General features: G+C 39.9%; 4 protein-coding genes across 4 annotated transcripts; 2 read left to right on the forward strand and 2 right to left on the reverse strand.

Moving 5' to 3' along the window:
- Window positions 1-7,046: 7,046 nt before the first annotated feature.
- Window positions 7,047-8,222, forward strand: LOC108173189 (uncharacterized mitochondrial protein AtMg00810-like). The gene has a single exon (XM_017331829.3). It carries the CDS (start codon window positions 7,047-7,049, stop codon window positions 8,220-8,222), a length of 1,176 nt encoding a protein of 391 aa, XP_017187318.3.
- A 4,530-nt stretch (window positions 8,223-12,752) lies between these two features.
- LOC103432815 (clathrin light chain 2-like) lies at window positions 12,753-15,034 on the forward strand. The gene is made up of 3 exons (XM_008371018.4): window positions 12,753-13,365; window positions 13,746-13,899; window positions 14,468-15,034. The coding sequence occupies exons 1-3, from the start codon at window positions 13,007-13,009 to the stop codon at window positions 14,816-14,818; spliced, it is 864 nt and encodes a 287-aa protein (XP_008369240.3). The 5' UTR covers window positions 12,753-13,006; the 3' UTR covers window positions 14,819-15,034.
- Window positions 15,035-16,022: 988 nt separating this feature from the next.
- Window positions 16,023-17,365, reverse strand: LOC139197589 (uncharacterized). Its single transcript, XM_070825294.1, has 2 exons — window positions 16,753-17,365; window positions 16,023-16,501 (listed from the first exon to the last, which is right to left on the reverse strand). The coding sequence occupies exons 1-2, from the start codon at window positions 17,278-17,280 to the stop codon at window positions 16,247-16,249; spliced, it is 783 nt and encodes a 260-aa protein (XP_070681395.1). The 5' UTR covers window positions 17,281-17,365; the 3' UTR covers window positions 16,023-16,246.
- Window positions 17,366-17,398: 33 nt separating this feature from the next.
- LOC103432951 (probable LRR receptor-like serine/threonine-protein kinase At3g47570) lies at window positions 17,399-20,919 on the reverse strand. The gene is made up of 2 exons (XM_029105933.2): window positions 18,105-20,919; window positions 17,399-17,988 (listed from the first exon to the last, which is right to left on the reverse strand). The coding sequence occupies exons 1-2, from the start codon at window positions 20,797-20,799 to the stop codon at window positions 17,573-17,575; spliced, it is 3,111 nt and encodes a 1,036-aa protein (XP_028961766.1). The 5' UTR covers window positions 20,800-20,919; the 3' UTR covers window positions 17,399-17,572.
- Between the last annotated feature and the right edge of the window lie 939 nt (window positions 20,920-21,858).

The raw sequence follows: 21,858 nt of genomic DNA on the forward strand, positions 1-21,858 counted from the left end.
CTGGCCCTTAGTCTCACGCACAATCCTATTTAATTATATTTTTTGTTTACGTTTAATTTATTTAATTTTTTTGTTATAATAATAAAGAATGTGTGAGAAGCTAATAAGAGAGTGAAAAGCTAATAAGAGAGTGAAAATCACCTCCGTAATTGATATTGTTGATTTGTTACTGGAATAGTGCTATTTGAGGACATTACTTTAGTCTAAAGTAAGATCTCCAATTGCACTGTTCAAGTGCAAATCATATCGGAACAGACAAAGGTACTCAAACTCAAGTGTCCCACATGCTGACATCCAACAAACCAATCAAAACAAAAAATGCATAAAAGGGTCTCGAGTTTTGCCAAATACACCACAATGAAGATGCTTTACCCAAATGAAGGAATAGACTTACCATCATAGGAAACTCATGCCTCCTCTCTACGAAGCTTTGCTGGCTCTCTGTGTTTTCTCACCTGCAATTTAGACCCAATGCGCAGAGGCATTTCACCCATGAAATTCTCAATCCAGAAACATCTAAAAACAGAGAACAAAGAACCGAGAAAACCGTGTGTGCGAGCGTGCGTGTTTCTCTGGTATATTTTATCAAACAGGTGATAGGCACTGAACAAAACATACATATGAATGTAAGTGTTGTTTGTAAACTCAAATGGAACGCGCAAAATTACACTCTAACATGGTTTGGCAATTTCAGTTCATTAAGTGATTTCAAATTTAATAATCAGAACATAAAAGAAGAAATACGAAAAATTACAGTTAGAAGTCACACATCAGTTAAATAGTTGAAAAATAAGCAAGCTTGCTTAGGGAACTATATTTAAATTTTTATCTCAGTGAGGTTTAAGTAATCAGGCATTTAAAAAAAGAAAACTAATGAAAATGGCTTGAAAATTTTGAGTTTTAATGATAAGGACAAAATAAAGGGTAAAGTAAATAGTAACATGATTGACTTTTTAGTGTAAAAATGTGGTTTTTCGTTAAAGTGAACAGTACCGGGTGCTTTTCGTTAAAGTTCCCTTTAAAAAATAATTATTCTAAAAATTTCAACAAACGTAATTAATTTGGTGATTAGCAATAGCATGCACTGATACAAACAAAAACTTGAATTCCAATGTCATGATGATTAATCTAAATCTAATGAGTAGTTTTCAATTAAAAAAATCTAGTAAATAATTACAAATTATACAAACAAAAATATTGGATCTTGATTTATACTGCAAAGGCTTTTTATTCAAAATGGTCCCTGAGACTTGCATCATCCATAATTTTGATCCCTGAGATTTAAAATCAATAGAAGTAGTCCTGAGATTGTCCACCATCCATGATTTTTAGTCATTCTGTTAAAAACTGGAAAACTCGCCAGAAATTGGGTAAACTTTAAACGTTCATAACTTCTTCAATACTCAACGAAATCGAGTGATTCAAAAACGAAAATCATACTTCTTGACAAGACGAAGATAATGATACCTTTTTCAAAGGCTAACTCACCTTGGTTTGGTAGGACAACGGCTCGAAAGTGGCTAAAGTTTTCCGACCAAACCATGGTGAGTTAGCAGTCACGAAAGATACCATTATCTTTGGGCAATCATTGGGCTTCCAAATAGGTATTTTCCGGCCATCTCCGGCAATCATTGGGCTTCCAAATAGGTATAATCTTATTCTACACTTTCCTATCTTCCGTTTGATATATTATGGGTCGAATTTGGTTAAGAAACGATTGAGTTACGAAGCTTTGAAAATTGCACAAACTTCCAGCCAAGAGCTTTGGGACACTTAACGGAGTTTTTAACGGAATGACCAAAATCATGGATGATGGACAATCTCAGGGACTACTTCTATTGATTTTAAATCTCAGTGACCAAAATTATGGATGATGCAAATCTCATGGACTATTTTGAATAAAAAGCCTACTGCAAAATTTGATCAAAATAAGATGATTATTAATCCAGCGGGTTTCTTCACTCCTATTACATAAGACAAAAATACCTACATCAATACTACATAAGTTCTATAGTTCCTATGAAAAACCTGTATTTAACCAACCTACTCCTTTCAAATGGAATTTGGTGTCTGAAAAATGAGAAATTCAAAAACTTTGCGGCGGAAATTTAAAAAAAACAAAAACAAAAACCAAACACTTATTATGTATTATCACTTTAATTCTAATTGCCACTTCAAGCTCCCTAGCTTTTGACGCATCATGATCATACTCATAAAGCCCTGACCATGAAACCAAAATCATTACTTTAACAAATAAATATAACCAACAACAAAAACAACTAAAATTTTCAAATGGATTATGCCAAAAATTACCAGCCGAATTACTGAACACCATGATATCGAGTCGGAAAACTGATTTCCAATGCTCCAACAAATACTGAAGAAGGCCAAGGTGTCGAGGAATAAGGTGCAGTGATAGTATTATCCTTATCGAATACAATTATACTACACAAATGAATGTGTTGCACTTGACAGGCCTTGTAAACTTGTGAAGCATAGCTTTGCAGGATGCGTTTTTAGAAGTCGAGCCCACGCATATGAACGTAAAACGTTAAATACATTTTTCCACCAGTGCCTTAAGTAAATTTTAGATACATATTGAGATCTCTATAATTGACAGAGGCTTGGAGCTTGTGAAAGTCACATTTTCCATTGATTGAATATCATAAACCACAATTTTATGTTCAGAAGTCAAGCCTACAAAGATAAGCATGTTCATTAACTTCATTAACATCCTCCATTTATGACAAACCTATCAAAACCTCAAAAAACCATAATATCCCCGAACCTTGTTTGAGTAAATACTTTCTCTTGTAATATTATTCAACACAATGTATAAGGTTATATACAATAGCTATGACGTAATTGATGCTAAACTAACTCCTACAATTAAGCTAGCATACAACAGAATAGGAAAATATATTACACTTAATTTGATAACTGTTGGATTGATTTGTTACTTGAATCGTGTTGATCCTTTCCTTCTTTAACACTCCCCCTCAAGTTAGAGTGTATATTAATCACTCCTAACTTGCTGAGTAATACTGTAAATTGTGGGGAACCCAGCGCTTTGGTAAACAAGTCTGCTAGTTGATGATGTGTTCGAACATGAGCAGTCTTGATCATTCCTTCTTGGAGCTTTTCACGAACTAAGTGACAGTCGATTTCGATGTGCTTCGTTCGTTTGTGAAAAACTGGATTTGAAGCTATATGTAGGCCCGCCTGATTGTCGCAATGGAGCATAATAGGCTGCAACTGTTTGACATTTAAATCAACAAGTATGTATCTTAACCAGGTGATCTTGCAACAAGTGGATGCCATGGAGTGATACTCGGCTTCCGCTGTTGAACGAGAAATTGTGGTTTGTTTCTTAGTCTTCCAAGAAATTGGTGAGTGACCAAGTAAGATGCAATATCCAGTGACTGATCTTCTAGTGTCATTGTAGCGTGCCCAGTCAACATCACAAAAGGCTCTTAATTGAAGTGAGCTAAAGGTCAAAAGAAACAGCCCTTGTCTCGATGTTTGTTTGATGTGTTAAGGATACTGAAGGACTATCTACTAATCATGAACACAATGTATCAGATTAATACCTAGATACTTAGCTTAGTTGTTAAGTTTTGGTTTGTTAGAGTTTGTTGTATTAGAATGCTTAGTCAGCATTAGTGAGTATTTATGTATAACATACACCTTGTACTGAGTGTGGAATTAATGAGATTTATTCTTCAACAACTCAATCTCTCTCTAGATTCTTTCTCTGTCTAAACTCTCTCTAGAATCTTGTTTTCTTTACAGATCTTTGATCTTCAACATGGTATCCTTCGCCTCTGTCTAACGACTTCGATCTTTTCCTTCCGTTTGTGTGCATTTTCTTACTTCCCAAACAGATCTTTCTCCCTTTCTTTTTCTACGAATTGTTTGCTGCTTTCATGGCGACTTCCTATGATTCTCCTTCTTCTGGTCCTACTTCTCATGGCGAGGTGTCTAATCTGCTTCATCCTTCGATTGGATCGATTACGGTTCAGAATGTTGCTGCCATGATTCCGATTAAACTCAATCGTCAGAATTATATTACCTGGCGTAGCTTGTTTCTTCTTATTCTGAAACGATTCAAGCTTCTAGGTCTCGTCAATGGCGACGATCTATGTCCACCGGAATTTGTTCGTGATTCTTCTGGATCTCAAATTCTCAACCCTGCTTATGAACTTTGGTGTGAACGTGATCAGATTCTGACGATTTGGATCAACTCTACCCATGCTGAGGATATTCTTCCGTTGACGATTGGGATGGCGGATTCGTGATCTCTTTGGCAGTCTCTTGAGCGTCGTTTTGCTGGTGCTTCACGCACTCATGTGCATAGTCTTCGCTCCAAGATCCAGACTATTCAGAAATGTGACTCTTCGCTGACCGACTACTTCAACTCTATCAAAGAAATCTCCGATAAACTGGCTACTGCTGGTGAGCCGATCTCTGAGAATGATCTTGTCGCTTATATTCTTTCTGGCCTGCCTGATGAGTATGAATCATTTGTTGATTCCATTGAGACGCGATATGAAGATGTGACTACTGATGAACTTCACGGGCTTCTCCTCAGTAAAGAAATCTCGCTCCAGAAGCGTAAGACTCGATCTTTTTCTTCCTCTTCAGCACATTTTCATGCTTATACAGCACAACAACATTCATCTGGTTCCAATTCTTTTCGAGGAAATTCTAGAGGAAAGTTTCAGAATCGGAATCGTTCTCATCAGCCTCGTAACTTTGGTCAGAATCGTAATTTTGGTCCTAATCGCATTTTTGGTGGTGTTCTTGGTTCTGCTCCGAATCCGAATCGACCTTCATCCTCTGGTTTTATTCCTAAACACTATCAAGCGAGTTCCTCATCCTTTTCCTCTGGACGTTCTCTTCCTTGTCAGTTGTGTAATCAGTATGGTCATGGTGCCCTTTCTTGTGGCCGTCTTTCTCAATTTGCTTCTCAGCAATCTCCAGGTTTCACTAATCCTCTTGTCGGTATGTTTGCCATGACTGGTTCCCCTTCTCCAAGCTACTGGCTTACTGATAGTGGTGTTTCCCATCATGTGACTCCCGACCCTGCTTCTCTCAACTCAGTCATTCCATACACTGGCACTGACCAACTATTTGTTGGTGATGGTAAAGGTCTCTTCATTTCTCACACTGGATCTGCTCTTATTCGAACTGCTAATGCTGTGTTTAAACTACATGATGTTCTTTTAGTTCCTCAAGCATCTCATAACTTGCTCTCCGTATATCGATTTGTTCATGATAATTGGTGTTCTCTGACATTTGATCCATTTGGATTCTATGTCAAGGACCTACGCACTCGGATGATGCTTTTCCAGGGCCCCAGTGAAGGGGGTCTCTATCCTTTCTATTAGAATGCATCTAATGGCATATCTGGGATTGCTGTTTCTCCTCATGCTCTTATGATTGCTCAAGCTGACATCAATATATGGCACAGAAGGCTTGGACATCCTTCTAGTGTTGTTTTAAATAAGATTGTTAATAAAAGTCAACTGCCTGTTGCTGGTTCAGTACATAAACAATCCTTTTGTTCTGATTGTCAATTTGGGAAAGCTTCTAGGCTTCCATTTTCTGTTGTACCTTGTACATCCATTAGGCCATTTCATATCATTCATGCTGATGTATGGGGTCATTCTCCCACTCCTTCATGTACTGGCTATAAATACTATCTTGTTTTGGTTGATGATTTCACCAAATATAGTTGGTTATATCCTTTGCACTTCAAATCTGATGTTTGTTCTGTTCTTAAAACATTTGTTTTGAAAGTTCAGAATTGGTTTGACAGTAAGATCCAGTGCTTACGATCTGATTCAGGGGGTGAGTTTCTCAATTCTGTTTTACAAGGATTTCTTAATACTCAGGGCATTATACACCAGTTGAGTTGTCCTCACACTCCACAGCAGAATGGTTGTACCGAAAGGAAACACAGGCATATTGTTGAAATGGGTCGGACTTTGATATCTCACAGTGGTTTGCCATCCAAGTTTTGGGTAGAAGCTTTTCAAACTGCTGTGTATCTCATCAATCGACTACCTTCTCAGTTTTTATCATGTCCCTGGGAGTTATTGTTCAAGGCTGCACCTAAGTATCACACCTTGAAGACCTTTAGTTGTGCTTGTTACCCTTGGTTGCAACCTTATAGTTCTCACAAACTGGACACAAAGAGCAAGCTCTGTGTATTTTTGGGCTACAGTTTGAATCACAGTGGTTACCGATGCCTCGATCCAGTTACCAACAAGCTGTACATTTCCCGACACGTTGTCTTTGATGAAAATTCCCTCCCCTTTAAGCACCTCCCTACTTCCCCTACTACTTCTTCTTTATCCTCTCTTACACCATCCGCTCCTTCCTTTTCCTTTACCATACCAGTTCCTCATTCCACACCTTTACCCGTTCCTACTTCTTCTTCTCCAGAACCTACAGAACCTGTATCCATTGCTCCATCTCCAGACTCTACCTCCATTGCTCATTCTCCAGAATCTGCATCCATTGATCAACCTCCAGCACCTTCTATTCCAGTTAATACTCATACCATGGTTACAAGGGCTAAGGCCGGAATCCACAAGCCTAAAGTGTTCACTGCAACTAAACATCATCTTCCTCCCACGGTTGATTCCCTTACTGTTATTCCTCTCATTCCAACCACCTACCTCCAAGCTTCTAAGAATGCAAACTGGTTGGCAGCAATGCAGGCTGAGTATTAAGCTCTCAAGTCCACCGGTACTTAGGTTCTAGTTCCTCCTAATCCTCAATATAATTTGGTAGGCTGCAAATGAGTGTTCAAACTCAAACATAAAGCTGATGGTTATATAGAGTGCTACAAAGCTCGGCTTGTGGCCAAGGGATTTCATCAACAAGAAGGCCTTGATTTCTTTGAGACTTTCAGTCCTGTAGCTAAACCTACTACAATTTGTCTTCTCCTCTCTATTGAAATTACATATGCTTGGTTTATTCACCAGTTGGATGTGAGTAATGCCTTCCTTCATGGTTCCCTCAAAGAGGCCGTCTACATGGTGCAACCACCTGCTTTTATTGATCCAGCCAATCCTCATCACGTTTGTAAACTGCAAATATCACTCTATGGTCTTAAACAGGCACCCCGAGCCTGGTATGAAGCATTTTATGGTGCTATTCTCTCATTGGGATTTGTTTCTTCCTCATCTGATACTAGTCTTTTTATCAAGAAAAACTCTACTATTACTTTTATACTGGTTTATGTGGATGATATTATCATCACTGGGAGTTCTCCTACTGTTTGCCAATCCATCATTTCGAAGTTGCAATCTTTGTTTCTTGTCAAAGATTTGGGAGATATTCATTATTTCCTTGGCATTGAGGTTCACAGATCCTCTACCGGTCTTTTTCTTCATCAATCCAAATATGCTTTGGACTTGCTTAAGAAGATAGATATGCTTGGTGTCAAACCTTGTTCTACTCCAGTGAGTTCCGCCAAGTTGGATCATTCTGGCACTATTCTTTCCGATCCTACTCTTTATCAATCAACTGTTGGTGCTCTTCAGTACTTGACATGGACTCGCCCTGATTTGGCTTTTGCAGTGAATCAAGTGTGTCAGCACATGCATGCTCCTCGTACTATTCATCGCCAGGCTGTCAAACGGATCTTACGCTATCTTAAGGGTACTATTGACTCCGGTTTATGGTTTAAACCAGGCAATCAGTTTCTCACAGCTTGGTCTGATGCTGATTGGGCCGGTTGTCCAGTTGACCGACGATCTACTAGTGGCTATTGTGTTTTCTTGGGTCCAAATCTGATTTCTTGGAGTGCCAAGAAGCAAACCACTATGGCACGATCGTCTACTGAAGCAGAGTATCGATCTTTAGCCAATACTGCTGCTGAGATCACTTGGGTGTGTAAAATTTTGCAGGACCTTTCTTTTCCTCTTCTTCGCCCTCCTGTGATTTTTTGTGATAATCAAAGTGCTATTGCATTAGCTAAAAACCCTGTTTTTCATGCTCGAACAAAGCATGTCGAGATTGATTACCATTACATCCGCGAAAAAGTTCTTCACGATCATATCAGCATTCATCATGTTCCTACTCTCTTTCAGATTGCTGATATTTTTACTAAGTCCTTATTTGCATCTCGTTTTGCTACTCTCAGTCACAAGCTTTCAGTTTGTTCTCCTCCCTTCAGCTTGAGGGGGTGTGTTAAGGATACTGAATGACTATCTACTAATCATGAACACAATGTATCAGATTAATACCTAGATACTTAGCTTAGTTGTTAAGTTTTGGTTTGTTAGAGTTTGTTGTATTAGAATGCTTAGTCAGCATTAGTGAGTATTTATGTATAACATACACCTTGTACTGAGTATGGAATTAATGAGATTTATTCTTCAACAACTCAATCTCTCTCTAGATTCTTTCTCTGTCTAAACTCTCTCTAGAATCTTGTTTTCTTTACAGATCTTTGATCTTCAACATGATGTACCGCAGAACTCTATGTGCAGCAGCAAGGTGTGGAATACGAGGTTTGTCTATGAATTAGCTAAGACTGTGTATCGCATACACCAAGTCATGTCTCGTAATCGTCAAGTATATTAATCTTTCAACAAGTCTTCTATACACAGAGGCATCATTTAGTAATGCACCATCAGTTTGCGTAAGTGTGAGATTCGGCTCCATGGGAAATTTCGTAGGCTTTGCACTAAGAAAGTCTGTATCCTCCAAAATTTCTAGAGCATATTTCCGCTGTGAGATTGTAATGCCTTTGTCTGATCGTGCAACTTCTAAGCCTAAGAAATATTTTAACTTTCCAAGATCCTTAAGCTTGAACCTTTCAAATAAGAAGCGCATTGTTGCTTCGATTTGACCCAAATCATTACCGGCCATGATAATATCATTTACATAAACAAGCAGCGCTGTGAATGAAGCACCTCGTGTTTGGATGAACAATGAATAATCCGTTCGTGATTAATGATAACCACCAGATTTAAGAGCTGTTGACAACTTCAAGAACCATTGTCTATATGCTTGCTTAAGTCCATACAACGATTTGTGTAATTTGCACACTCAAGTCTCTCCATTTCGTCCAAAATCAAATGGGAGTGACATGTATACATCCTCATGAAGGTCACCATGAAGAAATGCGTTATTAACATCGAGTTGGTGTAAATGCCACCCTTGGACAGCAGCAATGGCAAGGAGAAGATGAACTGTACCTAGCTTGGCAACATGGGCAAAGGTTTCACGGTAGTCGAGCCCTTCTACTTGGCTATAACCATTCGCCACCAATCAAGCCTTATAGCTTTCGATAGTACCATCAGGATTGGGTTTAACTTTGTAAACCCATTTGCACCCAATGGCTTTCTTGTTGGGTGGTAGTGAACGGAGCATCCAAGTCTTGTTGGCTTGGAGGGCATTGATTTCATATCTCATGGCAGCTCTCCAATGTTCATCCTGCATGGCTTGAGAAAATGTTTTGGGTTCTTTGACATGGGTGAGTGAGGTAGTAAAGGCACGATGGTTAATGGATAATTGGTCATATGTAAGATAATGAGAAATAGGGTGAGATGTACCTGACTTGCGAACCACGTTGAAGACAGATGCGGGACTAGAAGGGAGCTCAACATCAACCTGATAATCATTAAGGTGCGAAGGTGTATGTGTCGGACGGGTGGAACAACAAAGAATTGGTTCTGGAAGTGGTGAGATAGGATTGGGTGGTGGTGATATAGGATCGGATGTGGGCGAGATAGGATCAGATGGTGGTAATCTGATGATTGGAGAAGGTGGCATTGGTGAAGTGATTATGGTTGGTGTCATTGGTAAAGATGAAAGGGAATTGGTGGTTGTTGCTTGTGTTTTTTGAGTGGTATGATTTGTGGGATCAAAATCATCATCATGTCCATGGAAATGAGGATAATGGGTTCAGTGGCAGTGAAGATGTGAGCATATGGGAATTCATGTTCATGAAAAGTTACATCTCGAGATGTGAACATTTTTTCGAGTTCAATGTCATAAACCTTGTATCCTTTTTGGCTATGTGGATAACCAAGAAATATGCAGCGAGTGGCACGAACATCAAATTTGGAAGGTCGGTGTGCGTGTGTGGAGGAAAAACACAAACATCCAAAAACCCTAAGGTACGTGTATTGAGGTGGAGTACGAAACAAGAGTTCATATGGAGTTTTATCGTTGAGAACCGGTGTAAGTGTGCGATTGATGAGGTAGGCGGCGGTTAGAATGGCTACCCCCCAAAATTGTTTAGGTAATTTGGCTTGGAAAAGTAATGCTCGTGCTACGTTCAACAAATGACAGTGCTTTCTTTCAACAACCCCGTTCTGTTGAGGTGTTGCAACACAACTTGTTTGGTGGAAAATTCCCTTTGATGAATAAAAGAGTCAAGGTTAAACTCTGGACCATTGTCACTACGAATAATTTTAACAGTATACATATATTGTGTCTCAACAAGAGCAATGAAATGCATAAAAAATGTGCGTGTGTCAGATTTATGACGCATGAGATACACCCATGTGCAACGAATATAATCGTTGACGATTGTAAGGAAATAACGAGCACCAGAAAAAGAAGGGATGTGATAACCACCCCAAAAATCCATATGCAATAATTCAAAAGGTTTAACGGTGGAAATTGAGCTTAAAGGAAAAGGAGTTCTTGTTTTCTTTGCCAGTGGACAAACAAGGCAATCACTAGCATCACAAGGCTTGATTGAACTAACAAAATTTGGAAGAAAACGTAAAACTTTATGCGAGGGGTGACCAAGGCGTTGATGCCAAGAAGCAGGAGATGATGTTTGGATGACATGGTAGGTTGCAGGCTTGTAATTATCAAGGTAGTAAAGTCCTTCCTTCTCAGTTCTCGTCCCAATCACCTTCCCCGAACGTAGGTCTTGTATGACAGAATAACGATGAAGGAAGATGGTTATACAAAAGGAAGTGAGTGTGGGTTTGCTTATTGAAATGAGATTCAGACTAAAGGATAGGAGGCAAAGAACATCTGTAAGAATCAATTGGGTTGAAAAGACCATTTCCCAACATGTGTAACTTTGGCATAAGACCCATTTGGGAGTTGTACAATTCTATTATGGACAGGTATGCAAGAAGTTAACAAGGTATGTGAACAAATCATGTAGTGGGTAGCACCACTATCAAATATCCAAGACATCATTTTTCCATGTGAAGAAAAACAAAATGCTTTACGTGACAAGTCACTAAAGGTTGTAGAATTACCAACATTATGTGCCATTGCATTTGATTTGTTGGTGTTCAGCATGCTTAGGATTTGTTTGCATTGCTCCAGAGTGAACGGGAATGAGCTAGACGGTTCTAGTTTGTCCGAGGCAGAAGAGAAGACATTGTACCTCTGGAAGTATCTCTTCGTGTGTTGTTGTTGCGTTGCTCATCCTCACAAACTTTCTTGTATTTGCGGCAGTAGTCAATTGTATGACCCGTCCAACCACAAAAATCACATTTTAGATGAGAACAACATTTTTCAGTTTTGTGTCCCGTCTTGTCGCATTTTTCACACTTAGCATTTAGGTTTCTTTTTTATGTCCCCTTCCCTTGGTCGCGGTTACTCCCCTTTGCAGCAAATGTCGTTGCCTCTATTAGTACATTCCCAGCAGATACGTCTTGCTGTCGTTCCTAACGAAGGATTAAAGAGTATACTTTGTTGATTGTGGGCAAAGGATCCATCAACAAGATTTGCCCCCTAACTGCTCAAAAATTCGTATTTAATGACATCAGAAACTTGATAGTTTTCTAAATTTGCATGTAGTCACTAACGTTCTTCATGGCCCCGCAATTGCATGCGGGAATGGCAAGAAGAGCGTTGCACTCGTCCCAAAGTCCCTTGAGCTTGGTAAAATAAGAACCAACTGTCATGGTCCCTTGAACACAATCGGATATCTCACTCTTTATGTGAAATAGTTGCATGCTATTAGCCTGGGAAAAACGCTCCTTAAGTTCTGCCCAAATTTGAGATGCTAGTTCACAATATATCACGCTGGCTAATATCTCCTTAAAGATGGAACTGAGCAACCATGTTTTTACTAACACGTTGCATCGTCCCCATTGTTGCATATCTTCATGTGAACCTTCAGCTGGTTTCTTGATAGAGCCATCGACGAAGCCCATCTTGTTCTTGGCTTGCAGTGCCATAGTCATGGCAAGGCTCCATGTGCTATAGTTGTTCTCACTTAGTGGCTACGTCACAAGGGACACTCCGGGTTGGTCTGAGTGGTGTAGGTAGAATGGATGATTAGGATCATACTTTGTCCCTTCCGAGATATGGACCTAGAGCTCGATTTCGTCTCTTTGCTGTCACCCATGGGTAGCGGCTAGGGTTTGTGTATTTGGATGTTGTTTTAGGTCACCAAGAGCTTTCTGCTATGTTACCATCAATGAAATCTTGTTTGAGTAAATACTTTCTCTTGTAATATTATTCAACACAATGTATAAGATTATATACAATAGCTATGACGTAATTGATGCTAAACTAACTACTACAATTAAGCTAGCATACAACAGAATAGGAAAATATGTTACAATTAATTTGATATTTGCTGGATTGATTTGTTACTTGAATCGTGCTGGACCTTTCCTTCTTTAACACCACCCACCGTTGAAACAACTAATATGCATGAAATAGTGAAATAAATAATCAGTGAGGGGGAAGAAATTGATCCCATGTTGGAGCTTTTTCGTTCCAATCCAAATCGAGCAGGAAGGAAGAAGTTGAGGAGGAAACATCCAACCTTGAGAACCTCATCTTCTGGGTACCGAATCGAGGAGCAGAAGCGGCCTTGAGGGACGAACCCAAAATCACAAAAACATCGGACCGGATATTGTAAGGCACCAAATGAAGGCCCAGTGAGTCGGCCCAGCCCAACATAAAGCGTGCCGATATTTTTCCTGCGTGACTTTTGCCTTTGGGAGCATTAAGCATTTCGCTCGGCATTTCGCTCATCAGTGTACTTGACGTAATCATGGCCTCGTTCACTCAGCCCGAAGACGACTTGGTCCCGACCACCGGCTCAACTCGCCCGTTCGACGACGACGGTTACCTGGGCTACGACCCCCGACTCTCCTCCCAGCGATTCGACTCCTTCGTCGACTCCGAGTCGCTCAAGGATTCCGCCACCGATTCCCCAATCTTCCACGGCTCCGCCACAGACGACGCTTTCGCTACTCAGCCGGCGTCGGAGGCCTTCTCTCCTCCGTCGATCTACGCCGAATCGAACGGCCAGGGCTTTGATGGAGGGTTTGGCGGGTCCGACGATCCCATTTTGCCGCCTCCGTCGGAGATGCTGCCTGAGGAGGGCTTCGCTCTCAGAGAATGGAGGAGGTAGCAATTAAATTTTGACTCTTTTGTGCAAATTAGTTGAAAGTTGTTGGTTTTGATTTGGCGTGATCTTTCTGTTGCTGAGAAATTGAGTGGAAGTTGTTGTTTAGTTTTGATTTCAGTAATTTTCAAGAATTGCATGCGTGGTCATCAGTAATCGTCTTTCTGATATCGAATCTTTATGAATTTAACGTGCCGATTGTTCGTATAAGATTGCGGAGCTGAATTCGAATCGAAAAAAATTTGTGATTGTTGTCAAATTGTAGTTATTGACTATCAGAAAGTGATTTTATGTTTGCATTGAAGGTGGTGGAAGAAATAAATGGTTGAATTATGTGAGGTTGTAAGGGAGTTATAATAATCCGAGCTTTTGTGACATTCAGGCAGAATGCAATTCATCTCGAGGAGAAGGAGAAGAGAGAAAAGGAGTTGTTGGTTCAAATAATTGAGGAAGCAGATGAATTCAAGGTGGGATTCTACCAGAAGAGGAAGATCACTACTGAAAATAACAAGGCTGCGAACAGGGAAAGGGAGAAGGTTTGATCAAATTAGCTTTCCAAAAAATTATGATGGGCATGGCACAATATTTTGTTTCAATGAGCTCTTCTAGTAATGTCGATTTCAGACTTTACTGCCTCAATTTTAAGTTTTTGGTTGGAATGCAAATGATGATTCTTTGGGCTGATGCTTATAGTTTTGTTCTTGGATTGCTGATTCATTCAATAATTGAATAGTTGATCGAAATAAGCTTTGAAGAAGAGCCACAAATTGTTGTCACGTATCTCCCCACATCCACTCAGCTTGGTTATTCATAAATCGTAACTTTTATTCTCTTTGCTGTGGATTGGACTTTTGTGAGTTCAACTAAGTGATGGTCACAACTGTGTAGGATTCTCTACGTAAATCTTAGCTACAATGTGTCCCTATTAGGCTTCTTCGTAAAACAAATACTACTAATGTTGGTCGTGTTAATGGTTTTCTGAATGTCTTTTTAGCTAACGATTTGGAATTGAACTTTGTCACAACATTACAGTTTCTTTGCCTTTAATATCCATATCAATCTCTCTGCCATATTGTTTTGAACTTGTATTTTGGCTTTTCTCAGCTGTTCCTGGCTAATCAAGAGAAGTTTCATGCTGAGGTAGACAAGAACTACTGGAAGGCAATTGCGGACCTCATCCCCAATGAGGTGCCAGCAATAGAGAAGAAGAGAGGGAAGAAGGATACGGAAAAGAAGCCATCCATTCTCGTTGTCCAAGGTCCAAAGCCTGGAAAGCCAACCGAGCTTTCAAGGATGAGGCAGGTACTTTTAAAATTGAAGCATAATACACCTCCCCACCTTAAGCCTTCACCTCCAGCCCCAGCTCCCACCAAGGATGCAAAACCGAGTACTTCTGCTCCCCCCAAGGCTGCAGTTGTGGCGGCTACCCCCGAGCCTGTAGTAGCTGCTTCGTAATTTGCCTGGCGTTCTTTGTTAGGCTTATTTTGTAGAAACCAGAAACCATGTACTTCCATTACAACATTGTGGAGTTTTTCTTCTTTAGTTGAACATTTCCTGATGGGTATATTCCGTTAGATTTTGTGTTTCATATGTACAAATGTGAGTCGGAAGGGAACTAGGGCCTCTCCAAATTTTATTATAATTATTGTTTTTTTTTAGTGTTTCAGAAAATACATGTTAAACTCTTATATTTTACGTCAAATTTTCATCTAATGGTTGAACTAATCATTTAAATTGGATTAAATTTTCATCTAATGGTTGAAATAATCATTTTAAGTCTTTTTTTTTTATCCACCTACCTCAATCATGATACTATGAAATGGCTTTGAACTTTTGGAATGACGAACCTTCAAGACCTTTAGGCGTCATAACAGTAACAGCCTTAAAGGATAATACTTGAGTACTTAGTAGAGGATCAAACGACGTTGCACGTTCAGATAACCTTAGAGCCTCAAAACGTAAAAGTCGTGTTTCTCCAAATGATGCAGAAACTTCAATTGTCCCTCTCCCTCTAGCTCACGCTACAATCCGCCTAGATCGGCGACGGCGAACTCCAATTGTCATTGATTGATTTTGCCACTGGTCATCGTATAGCCTCGGAATCCTATTGTTGGAGATGTTAACATGCAAGAGGCCGACGGATAACATGTTTAAAGATAGTATGAACCTACACAACTTTGTCTTGATGGCTCTGCCATAACATGTGAAACCTAACTAAAAGGTACAAAAACACATTAATTTGTGATACATGATTATAAAAAAAAATCTTATCATATAGGTAAATAAATAAATTAACCTGTAGTATAGGTTGATTATAAAGATAAAAAAATTATATATATATGAATAAGGTTTAGCGGAGGAGGAAGAAAACTCTCTTTCTAAAACAGTCTTATAATTTAGTTCTAAATGCAGTCTCCTTTTTCATTAGTGAACGGAGAAGATCTACCTAATCAAAATCTCAACCGTTGACTCATTAAAAAAAAAAACATGTGCAGGTGAGCAAAGCTCTTGAAAACACCGGCAACACAGCCCATGGTATTAGTACAGCAGCTTTCACGGTGCTCCCAGAAGTACACATTCAACTTGCCAAAGATGAGAGGCTAATATGATCTCTGGTTTTTCAACAAAGTGTCCGTAGAAAGCGAGCCACGAAAGGCTGTTTGGTACATAACCAGATTTCTTAACATTACAAATATCATGAATTACAACACCACCAGCATTTCGGTACACTTTAAGTGAAGCACAGAGGCACAATTCCAGTCAGGGGTCTCAGAAAATTGGTTTTCTTTTTGACTGTCAAGATGGTTGAAACCGAAGATGAAAAAATCATGTGGTAGATTAGAGATGCAGTTTATGTGGAATGATGGCAGCTCCCCCAAAACATTACCTACCGCGCACACTGGCAGGAGATCGACCACCTCTCTCACTGCCATTATCTTCTACTTCACTCCCGTCTAAACAAAGGCCATTGTTGTTTACGCTAACTTCGGAGCTAGCATTACTGCTAGTGGCAAGAGGAGAATCTGAAACACTAATTGTTCTGCTTCGTGCAGGCCCCGATCTCACACTATACATGGAGGATGCAGGAATATTTGTCATCAACGGTCTTAAATTACCTGGAATGGATCGCCTTATATCCTGCAACCAACACCGAATCAAGAAAAAATTATGTACAACAAACTTGTATCAAATATTTTCTCTAGATTAAAAGTAAATTTTGACTGCTTATCAAGCACACTGGGAGGGAATGAGGGAAAGCTGTCTTCTACAACAGAGAATATGAGATACTTCCACAGAAATAGCATGCACAACTTTGCAACGAACAGGCATTCTAGTCTCAATTCGCATGGGAATGTACACCGACTCATAAAATGGAAAGATATGCTTACCATGTGGCGTATAGCCATATCAAGGGATTTCTTTGAAAGTGATCTACCAAAGCCTGAGCTGTCTGGGGATGAAGCTGACTTCCCGGAGTGGTTACCATGAGGAGAATGTTTGTCCTCTTGCTTCGGTGGTGCCAGTTTGCGCATATTTATTACCCTCTCGACCATTTTTGTTCCCATTAAAACAGGGCTCACATTGTCATTAACTTTAGAATGTCCACGACTGAATGCAGGAACGGAGCTCCCACTAGCATGACTAATGCCATTGGGAGCCCGTCCTCTTGAAGGAGAGCATGATTGCCGTCTTGGTCTTACATTAGGACCAGGCTCAACGGAAGATGATCGAGAACTGGGTGCTCCAGGCCTACCTCTAGTGGCTGAAAGTGGTCTGTCAGGAAGTGTTGTCCTTAAATTTGGCGGGGCCTCGAGTGAGAAACCAGGCATCATCGTCTTCATCAGGGTAAGCTCAAAAAGAAAAAGAAGGCACCATGACACCATTAAAGTACTTGGCCTCCTGAACTCACTTTTCATTCTCTCTAGTTGGTTATTTTCTTCAAATTTAAATTTAATTTGGATTTGATTTTATCGAATTTAGATTTGTGGGTCCTACATACAAACTAACAGAATAATTTACGGAAATTTCCAAGCAAACATAAAGATGATCTTACAAATTAAGATCATTTACTAAACATACAAAATGAAATTGCAAAACGGGAAAATCCACCTCGTCATCATTCAGAAGATCACCATGCAAAGTTCAAGCATTGTCATGGGATTTTATTTAACGATAACAGAGTATTATTACTCACTACTTGGATCGTCATCACGAATACTCTCTAGGCATCCTAGTTCCAGTTAGCACATCCCTTATTAGACTCAATTCAGCTACCACATTGCCCATGTCTTTTCGCTTTCTCGGCATCGCTACAGAACAAGCAACTCCTACTCTTGCAATGGAAGTCAAGCACTCCACAACCCTTTTTCTTCGATCATTTGGGGCATGATTCCCCCTATTACTTCTAGGATCAGTACTGCTTCTGCCTTCTTCTATTTGAACAAATAGTGGATCACATATTTCTTTGACACGCTCTGGTAGAGCCATCTTAACAAAACTATGCAGGTCCATACCACCGTTAAACATGTCATCTGTCGGCCTCTTGCCAGTTAACATCTCCAACAATAGTATTCCGTAGCTATACACGTCGCCATATGTTGACACCTCGCCCCCCATTCCATACTCTTAAGTTATATGCACAAAAACATAGCTTTGTTCTTATGTGTGACTTCAAAAAAATCATGCTATATACAAAACCATAGTGCAAGCACAAATAAAATATATACAAAAGAAAATTTACCTGGGGGAGTATAGCCTATGGTGCCTTTTATGACATTGGAACTGCTATCATGCAAAGGTGATGGGCAAGAAGCATCTCGGAGGTACCTTGCTAAACCGAAATCACCAACACAAGCAGTCATGTCACTGTCTAACAAAATGTTGCTAGGCTTTATATCACAATGAACTATTGGCATGTGGGAGCAGTTGTGCAAATAATCCAGAGCACACGCTACATCGATGGCAATGTTAACTCTTTGAGTGAGATTCAGATTCTTTGGCAGATTGGCTGGCCTATCTACTCCTTGAGCTGATATGTGCAGCCACTCATCTAGGCTTCCATTCACCATGAACTCATACACCAAAGCTTTGAAATCGTTTCCTTGAAAATCAATGCTTGAACAAGTAGTCAGTAGCTTGACAAGATTTCGGTGCTTAATGCTTTTCAAGGTTTCACATTCAGCTATGAAACTTCTAGAAGCTCTTGAAGTTTGAAAATTGAGTACTTTCACCGCAACATTTCTTTCTTCATGCTGATTGAGAATTCCCTTGTACACCGACCCGAAACTTCCAGCACCAATAAGATTTGAAGCAGAGAACCCATCAGTTGCTTTGAGGAGATCTCCATAGGACAGTTTCAAGAGTGAAACCCCCAGTGATGATCCTGAAGTTGACTTAAGCGCTCTAGCTTTTCTTGATCGATAAAGAAGCGCAAGTAACAACACTAAGACCAAGCCGACAACCCCACAGGAAACTGAGATAATTAAGCTCAGCTTAGGAGATAGCCCGTGCTTAGATTGCTTGGAGATGCATTTAGGCAATCTTAAGTGAGGTATACCTCCACAAAGCCGTGTGTTTCCCACAACGGATACCGCACTTGCATTCTTAAAAACTCCTTGGATTGGTACTGCACCTTCAAAATCGTTAAATGAAAGGTTCAAATTTTGCAAGAAGAGGAAACTCCCCAAGTAGTTGGGAATTATGCCAGACAAGTTGTTGCGAGAGAGGTCAAAATCTTCAATTCCTCTCAAAGAGCTCAAGGATTTAGGAATTGTCCCCTGCAATAAATTTTCTCTCAAAGACAGAGTCGTCAAACTTGTGCAACTCCCTAAGCTTTGTGGAATCTCACCAGATAACTTGTTTTCAGAAACATCCAAGAAAACAAGATGTTGTAAGTTACCTACTTCCATGGGAATGGATTCAGTAAGTTGGTTTCCAGATAGATTCAAGTAAACAGGTAAATTGATGATTTGTTTTGGAATTGGACCGCTAAGATTGTTGTGGGAAAGATCCAAATATAACATAAACCTGCAGCCTCCGAGACTAAGTGGTATGCTGCCTTGTAACTGGTTTGATTGGAGATACAAATTGCTTAATGAAGTTAGATTTCCTAGAGATGATGGAACATTACCTGACAATTCATTCGAACCTAGATATAGGTTATAAAGCTTATTCAATTTACCTATTGAACTCGGTACAGTGCCTGCCAATAAATTTGCATCAAAGCGTAGCATCTCCAAGTTGATAAGATTTCCAACCCCGATGGGAATGCTTCCTCGTAACTGATTCCCAGAGAAATATATTAGCCTGAGCTTTGTCGAGAGATTGCTGATAGATTCAGGCAGCACTCCTCCAAAATTATTGACGCCGATAGTTAAAACTTCTAAATTGGTGCAATTAACTAGAGAAGAGACGAAATCCAAGTCACCTTCCTCATTATTTCCAAGATTGTTGTCATGAAGTTCAAACCAATACAAATTTGACAGGCGTGCCAGACTAGGCACTTTTCCAGTAAACTTATTCAATGAGATAGAAAATATTGAAAGGTTTGAGGCATTGGAGAGTGAAGCTGGTAGTGGTCCGGTGAATTGGTTGGTATGGAAACCAAGGGTTTTGAGGTTTGGAAATATAGTGTGGCCCAAGCCAGGAGGAAGAGTTCCATGAAGGTTGTTTTGAAGCATCTTAATGACTTTAATTGACGAGAGGTTGTATATAGAGGGAGAGATGGTACCATTCAAATAATTTACAGCCAGTGTAAAATACGTTAAGCTTTTCAATTGGCCAAGGCTATTTGGAATACCTCCATGCAGATTATTTCCATATGCGGACAGCCACCTAAGAGAAGAAAGATTCCCAAAAGAAGGTGGGATTTTCCCGTAAAAATTGTTCTTGCCAAAATCAAGAAACTGAAGCTTGGACAATGAGGCAATTTCAGTTGGAAGTTCGCCAGTAAGAGTGTTGCCATATAAGTCAAGGTATTGGAGGTTAGAGCACTTTGATATGTTGAATGGAATATGACCACTGAAGGAGTTGTTTTCAAGGCGTAGTCTTTGCAAGCGGAACAAACGACCAATTTCTGGAGGGATGGTGTGGCTAAAGCTATTGTTATGGAGGTATAAAGCCCGCAGAAAGCTCAAGTTTCCAATGTGGGGAGATAGGTGGCCTGCCATCCCGCTTGATCGGAGGTTGAGCACTGTAACTCTCTGGTGTCTGCGGCCACAAGTGATGCCTGGCCAATGACAGAAGTGGAGCGATTCATTCCAAGAGCTAAGGATGCCCAAGGTATCGTTCACGATTTCAGCTTTAAAGGCAAGCAAGGAAAGCCTATCCACCTCGTTTCCCGCTAAATGCGAGGAGGCAGAGCTAAAAAGAAAGAGAAGAAAGAGTGGTTGCATGAAAATAAACCAAATGCTAATATGAATACTTGAGAACTCCATTTTAGCTAGGCTGCAAAATGAAGCTCTGGATATTTATGTAACTGTTAGTTGACGCAAAGAATGGAGTCTATTTCAGGGTCCGAATTGGGTAGCACAGCTGGTTTCTGGAGGAAAATTGGATCACAGCCTTGTTTGATTAAGATTAGGGAATTAATAGACATCACAGGCTCACAGCCTTGTTAGATTAAGACTAGGGAATTAATAGACATCACAGCCTTGTTAGATTAAGACATATTAATTTGTGATACATGATTATAAAAAAAAAATCTTATCATACAAGTAAATAAATAAATTAACCTGTGATATAAGTTGATTATAAAAATTAAAAATAAAATATATGAATAAGGTTTAGCGGAGGAGGAAGAAAACTCTCTTTCTAAAACAGTCTTATAATTTAGTTCTAAATGCAGTCTCCTTTTTCATTAGTGAACGGAGAAGATCTAACTAATCAAAATCTCAACCGTTGACTCATTAAAAAAAAAAAAACATGTGCAGGTGAGTTAAGCTCTTGAAAACACCTGCAACACAGCCCATGGTATGAGTACAGCAGCTTTCACGGTGCTCCCAGAACTACACATTCAACTTGCCAAAGATGAGAGGCTAATATGATCTCTGGTTTTTCAACAAAGTATCCGTAGAAAGCGAGCCACGAAAGGCTGTTTGGTACATAACCAGATTTCTTAACATTACAAATATCATGAATTACAACACCACCAGCATTTCGGTACACTTTACGTGAAGCACTGAGGCACAATTCCAGTCAGGGGTCTCAGAAAATTGGTTTTCTTTTTTACTGTCAAGATGGTTGAAACCGAAGATGGAAAAATCATGTGGTAGATTAGAGATGCAGTTTATGTGGAATGATGGCAGCTCCCCCAAAACATTACCTACCGCGCACACTGGCAGGAGATCGACCACCTCTCTCACTGCCATTATCTTCTACTTCACTCCCGTCTAAACAAAGGCCATTGTTGTTTACGCTAACTTCGGAACTAGCATTACTGCTAGTGGCAAGAGGAGAATCTGAAACACTAATTGTTCTGCTTCGTGCAGGCCCCG

This window comes from Malus domestica, chromosome 07, assembly GCF_042453785.1.
Source record: "Malus domestica chromosome 07, GDT2T_hap1".
Taxonomy (NCBI): Eukaryota; Viridiplantae; Streptophyta; class Magnoliopsida; order Rosales; family Rosaceae; genus Malus; species Malus domestica.